At 54.5% G+C, this 7,770-nt stretch overlaps 1 protein-coding gene across 1 annotated transcript; it reads right to left on the reverse strand.

The window, feature by feature from the left end:
• Positions 1-3,338: 3,338 nt before the first annotated feature.
• GDF2 (growth differentiation factor 2) lies at positions 3,339-7,255 on the reverse strand. The gene is made up of 2 exons (XM_004432458.3): positions 6,910-7,255; positions 3,339-4,285 (listed from the first exon to the last, which is right to left on the reverse strand). The coding sequence occupies exons 1-2, from the start codon at positions 7,253-7,255 to the stop codon at positions 3,339-3,341; spliced, it is 1,293 nt and encodes a 430-aa protein (XP_004432515.1).
• Positions 7,256-7,770: the final 515 nt, after the last annotated feature.

Consider the following 7,770-nt stretch of genomic DNA (forward strand, 5'->3'; position numbering starts at 1 on the left):
CATTTGCTTCCCACTGTAGCTTTGATTCTTCCTGCTAGTGTGACTGTGACCTTGACCTTGAGGAAGGCTCAGGACAGAGGCCAGTACAGCAGAGAGAATGCGGGATGGCGTCACACTGGGGTTCACATCCTGGCTCCAGCAGTTCCTGGCTGCGGCTCTGAGTAAAGCGTGAGGTCTTAAAGTGCCTACATCTCCTCTCTTTTCATAAAAGAGGGGATAAAAATGTCTATTATTCTGTGGTTGTTGTCTGAGTCACCAAGCGCAAGTTCCACGCCTGGCGCAGTGCTCAGGGCTCTCCCAGCCTCCCTCTCTGCATCTCCTCGCCGCCTCCTCTCCATGCCCGCCTCACTGTCTCTCCGCGTCTGCCTGTGGCTCTGCTCAGCGTCCCTGAGCCTCTCTCTCCCCTGGCCCCTGACCCAGAGGGTGGGTCACATGAGGAGGGGCAGGGGACAGCCTGCCAACCCTGCCAACTCACCACTGCGCTGGGTTTCAGCTTCTTCAGACCTGTGATGACATAATGTCACCGCCCTGATATGACACAAATGAAAACGCTTTAGGAAACATTAAAAAGGCAGCATTAAAAGCGGCGGTCCTTTGGCAGAGGGCTAACTGGCCGCAGAACAGTGTCCAGAGGATGGTGCTGTTGCAGTTGTGTTTCCTTCTCGGGCTGGAGGTGAGCAAGCTTTGCGGAATCTGGTGGAAAGAATAACCCAGTGAAATGGAAGACAGAGAGCATTTCTTGGGACACTCTTTGCATGTTCTGTCCCAGCACATCCGTCCAAATCAGTTTGTCCTGAGCCAAAGGCCAAGTCAGCCCTCCAAGAGTGACCGAGGCCGGAGGCTCATGGGCCTTGTCCCCAGAGGACTCAGGGCCACAGGCCGCTCAAGACAAGAGGTCAGCAGGTCCCTACACCAGGCCCATGACAACTGTGGGATAAGGCAGTGTAGTGCTCCTCAGGGCCAGGAAGATCAGAAGTGGAGCATCAGGAGAGGGGCCAGAGGGAGTGACACTAGAGCTTGGCCCCGGAAGGTGGACTTGGGCCGTGGAGCTGGGAGTGGGGTCGCCAGGGCAGTCACCAGAGGGTTGAGAACAGGGAGTGGCCTTGAGGGTGTTTGGCTGGAGCTGGGCGTCTGAGCAGGGGCGTGGGGGGAGCAGATGCTGGGAGAGTTGTGCAGGCCCCAGATGCCCGCTGGAAATGACGTGACTCTTAGCGAGAGCTGAGCCTCCCTCCTCTGACGTGTGGGGAGGTCAAGGAAGGCATGGGGCTACCTGTCGCTGGCCACTTGCAAACATCCTCACTCACCCACACTCATGCCCACGCCTGCAGACCCACACACGCACCCTTACACGGACATGCAGAGACATTGGCCACACGTGCCCACTCACCCCTGTGGCAGCTCTGTCTCCGTGTTCCTCATTTCCATACCCCTCCCTCAGGGCAAGAAGGGCCTGTAGGGAGGGGTGGGAGGTGTGTGGGGCTGGAGGGCCATCAGGCCCAGGTCTCACACTCAGGAAAGGCCATATATTAGACATTTGACTTTTTATTTCCAAGGGAGACTTTGATGCAGGCACAGAGATACACCACCAGAACTGAAAGATGTTCGTCACTCATCTTTATGATTGAGCAACATCATTGTACCAGGACTTAGTATTTTCTATAACTCCAGTAATTGAACAATGAAGTTTTATTGTATTTTTGTGTTAAAGCTATTCATTGGATCCATGTAAACATTCAACATAAACCATTTTTTTTAATATACTGAGAGCTTCAACCAGTGGGAAGGGACCAGATGTCTCTAGGCCTCCTATAGGAGGCCTATAGGAGGGACCAAGGCCAGTGGTCAGAAGGCCTTGGAGTGGAACTTTCACCACTTTGAGACTCTTCCTTACTCTACCCCGTTCCATGTGTGACCTTGAGAGTCAGGAGGGAGGATGAAATGCAGAGGAAACGAAAACTCCGTCCTTTCTTGGGGTAAGTGGGGGCTGAGTCCAGTCCCGCAGCCCAAGCCCAGGACAGGGGCTGGGATGCACAGTACTCAAGGGACCAGCAAGGCAGGCAGAGCCTGCTGCGCCCAACAAGGACCTGAGTCCTTCAGTGGCTGAGAGCCCTCGCCCAGGATATCATCACTCGAGTACACGTCACCAAGGAGTAAAAACAGGGACGTTGCCAATACCAAAGCAAGAGCACATTTATTCCAACAAATTCAAATCCAGGCCCCTGCTCCCGGGCAGTCCTGGTGGGAGGGAAGCCCACGGTGTGTTGTGCTGGTGGGCTTGTTACGCAGAGTAACTGCGGAGATGCGGGCTGCAGGCTGCCTACCCCTCAGGGCGACATGTGCCGCCCCTCCCCAGATATCTGAGTCTGAGTCCCCGGGCAGCGAGGGGCCCTGTGTGACCCGCTGGCCATACAAGCACTGTGCCTGCAGGTCAAAGTACCGTGGCCACAGGGCGCTGCAGCCTGAGGGCTTCTGTCCTGCACTCTCTCCATCCCACGGTCATTTGGGGCGTAGTTTTTCCCTGACTCAGCGGTGACCTTAAAAAACATTTGGCCACTGAATCAGCACAGGCACCCAGCAGTCAGAACATGCCCTGGATGTGAAGGCACCCAGTCGTACTGGTGGGTGCTGGCTGGGTCTCAGCCCCACACTCCTTGCCTCCCAATGTCTAATCAATTGTTCTTTAGCTACAAGGTGACCTGCTAAACCGCGACGGGGCCCTGGGGGATGTCCTGGGCGTTGGTGATTGGCAGACCTGTGGAGACCCGTTGGCTGTATTGACTGGTGCTACTGACCTGCCTGAGTTTTGGTTTCGGCATGAGTAAATTGGGGGTCATAATGCCCATCTCACTGGGTTGTGGGGATCCGTGAAATGATGGGTGTAGAGCATGTGGCCTATTCCTTTCCTGCACTCCCTGAGGTTACTGGAAAAAGCCTCGTCCTTCTCGCCTCTTTTAATTTCCATAAATCTCTGTGAGTCACCACCTGTCTGTCTATACTCCTCTGGCTCATTTCTGCTCAGTCTTCTGCTGACTCTGGATTTTTTCTCTTGTCCCCTTTTCATCATCTCCCTTTCCACCCCAACAACCCTTCTAGGCTCTCCTCTTCTCCCCAAAGCCCGCTGCCCCTTGCCATCACCTTCCCCTGCAGTTAAACCCAGTGGGGTGTGCTTGCGATGGGCTGTGAGAGGGAGAGCAGGCCTTGACCTCGAGGACGTGGCGGCTCGCTTTCCTTCTCTAGGCTGGCGTGCAGATGGACTTAGTCCCTGTCATGCCCAGGGGGACACAGGGCCTCTCATTAGGACCCCCCTCCACCCCGCTTCCCCGACCCGTGGGCCAGCACTACCTGCACCCACACTCTGCCACGCTCATCCCTTCGTAGTGGTACTTGAGGGTGGGGACCCCCATATCATCCTTGTAGAGGATGGAGATGGGGCTCAGTTTGGTGGGCACGCAGCAGGCCTTGCCCACCTTCATGGGGAACTTGAGATGCACCAGGGTCTGCACAATGGCGTGTTTCGTCGGGGTCACGTCGTCAGCCAGGGGGAAGAAGCAGCCGCCTTTACATTCATAGGCATCATACTCCTTGGGCGCAATGATCCAGCTGTCCCAGCCGATGTCCTCGAAGTTCACCCGCAGGGAGGTCTTCTGACAGTGGTTGCTGGCCCCTGCACTCCTCTTCCGTCTGGCTAAAGACGACCTCGCGGCCAGGTAGCCTTCCACATCTTCCTCCTCGTCCTTGTTCTCATCGGCCTCCGCCAGGCCGTCCTTGGACAACTTCCTGAGCACACTGTCCTGCTCATGGCCGATCATCTCCCTGAGCTCCAGCCTGGTCTCCTTGGTACCGTTGCTGCGGTCATTGGAGAAGACGACAAAGAAGGGCAGGTTTTTGGAGCCCGGGGGGACACTGATATCCAGCTTGTCACAGCCCTTCCTGTGACTCTCCACGGTCACTTCCAGTTTATTTTTGCTCTTGGTGGAGTCAGCCCTGACCCACCGCTTCACGGCACTGGAGACTTCAAAGGTCTCCCAGCCCTCGTCCCGAACGTCCTGGGACACCAGGAAGGTCTTGGTTCCTGTGGAGGCATCCCAGGCGTCTGCTCCATCCAGAACGTCATAAATGACCATGTTTCCCCTCAGCTCATGAGAGTCGTCCACGCGACTCTGACAGGAGACGTAGAGCCGGAGCTCGGCCCTGGTGATCTGCTCGTGCCTGGGAATGGAGATGTTAAAGAGCAAGATGTGTTTCTGGAAGGAGAAGTCTTCTGTGGCCATTATAGAGACAGCATCTGAAATGCAAACACATGGTGATGGTCATCTGCTGGTGTTTTCATGACACCAAAGCTGAGACTCCTGGCTTGGAGGGAAGGGCATCCTGGAGGACACTCTGTCTCTAGCAAATCTCTGTTTGGTTACATAAGGGCTCTATTAAGCCCTTAATGGAGAAGAGTATTTTAAAAGGCACAGTTAGGGTCTTCCAAAGACAAACAGAGGCAGAAGATGCCTTGCCTTGGAGTTGACAGGTCCAACTCTTTATTGAGCATCTACTGTATGCCCAGAATCGTACCAGGAGCTTTGCATACTATATTTCACTTTACTCTTCATAGTGACCCTGGGAAGATCTAATTATTATTCCACTTTTACAGATGTGCAGGCTGAGATTTAGGGTGTTTAACTGCGAAAATGCACACATCCTATAAAGATCCTCACTTAAAAAAAAAAAGAAGAGCCAAATAAACAAAACAGCAAAGCACACTGTCAGCCTCAGAGTGCAGGTCCTGAGGGTATGATTTTAAAGGAGAGATCCTGGCAGGGGATGGTAAAATTCCAACATGAAGACAATATTAAAAATCTCAGCCTCTAAATAGTGTAGAAATCATTCAGAATTGTAACTTCCAAGCAAATCGAAAGTGGATGATTTTTTAATGTTTGAGGGAAAAAATATATTAGCCTCAACTACCTTGTCACGTTAGGCAAAAACAAGGCTTGCCTTCTAGCCACGTGATTGTCTCGGTTTCCCAGCTCTCCTGGCTGACACATGGCCATTAGCACGTCTCTATTACACCATGGCTCGGTCACAAACAGGGAAGAGAAGTTGCGTTTTTTTGAGCACCGACTGTATGCCAACGTGAGGGGAGACGTGTGCCGTTGTGAAAGCCGGCGGTGCGTGACAGACTGAAGTGCCAGTCCTGACTCTGCCCCTTCCTAGGCTTGTGACCTTGGAGAAATCCTGAGTCTCTCTCTGCCTCAGTTTCCTCATCTGCAGAACGGGGCTCATCCTACCTGCCTCCCTGCGTTGATGTGAGGCTTCGACAGGATGACACATGGAATTTACCCAGCACTGTCTCTGGCTCACAGCAGATGCTCAACCAATATTTCTGTGTCCTCCCCAGACCTCCTCCCAACCTGTGCACGCCACCCCCACATAGCACATGGCCTTACACACAGCATGGATGCGCCATTCTGACTCCTGCAGAGCCTGTTGAGCTGCCATGGCATACGTGAATAGTGAGAAGGGTCTATAAGCAGTACAGGGGTGCCTTGAAAATGGCCATGGGGCCACATCAGACATCCAGAAAACAACTGCCCCCCTCCCTGAGCTGCACCCGGACCATCTGGAAGGGAAACATAATTGGCCTCCAGGAGCACTGGCCACAGGCAGAGCCAGGATGGGCTCAGAGTACTTGTTTCTGGGACATGGACAAGGCGGGGGTGGGGGTGGGGGAGGGTGCATAGAGAAGGCTCCAAACGCTGGACTCCCAGGCTATAGGATTTGGTGATTAGGTTCAGCCAAAGAAGCCCAGCCTTCCCCTAAAGCAGAGGTTACAGACCTGCCCTATGGGCCTGGTGAGATGCTGGCAGCATCTAGGTGACCTGCAGACTGCATTGTGTAAAAAATTAAGCCAAGGTTTTAAGAATCAGGCAAGTTCCCATAAAATCCAGATTCTTCTCCCTCTTTTGGGCAATCAGAAACTCCAGCAGGGCTGGGCGTGCATCATGACCACGGTGTCTTTTAGTCTGGGCATGTGCTCTGCGGGCCGGGTGGGTCTCGTCTGCCATGGCCCTGAGAAAGACCTGCTAGGAGTCTGCAGGGCTCCAGCCCAGGAGGGGAGAGGCCCTGTGCGCTGGCTGTTTCGAGGGAGACCACAGCAGCCAGAGAAGCCCGAGCTGTGCAGACAGGCGGGCCTGGGTCAGCACCCAGCCGGCAACCAACACGTGACCTGGGCAAGCGACCTGGGCATCTGCGGGCCTCGGCCTCCCTGCTCACAACATCATTTCCCCTGCATCGTGTGAATCAGTGGACAGAAGCCCTAAGTCGACGTCTGTTATGTTTTAGTCCTCCTAAATCAGGAAAATCATTTTATATTTAGAAAATCATTAAGTTGTTCTCCAATGTTTCTCTCTCAGAGGAATTTATCTGAATTTTAGACACCTTTCAATGAGAAAGAAATGGACATTCTTTCAAAGCTTAAAAATATACCAGATGGTCGGAGGCTGAATACGTTGTCTGTTTCTAGGTAGGAGGGGGACAGTAGGGAAGGGGGAGGAAGGGAAGGGACAGAAGAAAGGGAGCTGGCATTCCCACCGCACACACTGTGTTAAAAGTGGCACTGGGCCCAGGGAGGGAGAATCTTCTAGAGCAGAGCTGTCCAGTAGACCTCTCTGGGATGACTGAAACGTTCTACGATCTGCACTGCCCTATAGGGCGGCCATCTGCCACACAGGACTGCTGAGCACCTGAGTCCAAGCTGGTGACACTGAAGAACCAAGTTATTAATTATATTTCATTTAATTAATTTAAATGGAAACTTCAAGAGCCTCATGCGTCCAGTGGCCACCTTATTGGGCAGCATAGCTGTAGACCACGGCATCCCTCCCCCCCCGTGGGGTGCCCTGGTGGAGCCGGCTCTACCTTCCACGCTGAAGCTGCGCACGATGTTGGAGGCGGGCGTGGACGACTTGTCGGAGGTGTATCTGTTGTACAGGTCGATCATGTACTGTGGCGGATCCGCGCGGGTTTTGTCCTGGGAGGGGACCCCGCTCAGGTTGAGGCTGCGCAGGAAATCCACCTTCATGTTCTCCAGGAACATCCTCAGGTCGAAGGTGCCCCCTTCCTGCTCACCTCCCGGCCCCCCTAGCAAGCGGCGGGCATCTCCCGCAGCCGGCGCCCGCCCCCGGCTCTCCAGCGGCTTCCCCTGCACGGAGCAGGCCAGCAGGGCGAGCACGGGCAGGGCCACCCACAGCGCCCCGCAGCACATCTTGGGACCCGCTCTCGCCCTGGACAGGGGTCTGCGGGCGCCGAGTGTGTTAGCGGAAGCGGGGAGGAGCGGGGGAGGAGCGGGCCCGCATCGTCCTGCCCCCCGCTCTGCGCAGAGCCCCCCGGCCAGTTCACAGGCGCTCAAAGGCAGTCCCGAGTGTCCTCCACTTGTGCTTATCTGGCCCTCGATGCCGCGCTCTGACCTCTTATCTAGGGGAGCTCTCCCTTAATGAAGGCTCTGTAAACATCTGACAAACACTCAGGGCTTGTGGGAAGGACATGGCCTGCTGCAAAAAATCCGAGTTTCGCCGTGGGGTTATTGCTCCCTAATTAGGATCCTTCCTCATTTCCTTGCCAGCTCTGTTCAGAAGAATCTCGAGACAGGGTGACACGTGCTCCATCTCCTGGACCACAAAACGAAGAATCCAGGAAACAAACAAGACCAGCAAGTCCTCCAAATATAGAAATAATGACACAAAACTCCCAGAAGCCCCTGGCAAACCTCCGTGGGGGTGG

This window comes from Ceratotherium simum, chromosome 6 (assembly GCF_057802395.1).
Source record: "Ceratotherium simum simum isolate JZ-2026a chromosome 6, ASM5780239v1, whole genome shotgun sequence".
Taxonomy (NCBI): domain Eukaryota; kingdom Metazoa; phylum Chordata; class Mammalia; order Perissodactyla; family Rhinocerotidae; genus Ceratotherium; species Ceratotherium simum.

What these genes read in the sequence shown, in the direction of transcription:
- GDF2 (XM_004432458.3), bottom strand. Translation starts at nt 7,255, where the DNA reads ATGTGCTGCGGGGCGCTGTGGGTGGCCCTGCCCGTGCTCGCCCTGCTG. An exon ending in GCGCAGCTTCAGCGTGGAAG is followed by an intron (nt 4,286 to 6,909) that starts GTAGAGCCGGCT and finishes TTTGCATTTCAG; the next exon opens with ATGCTGTCTCTATAATGGCC.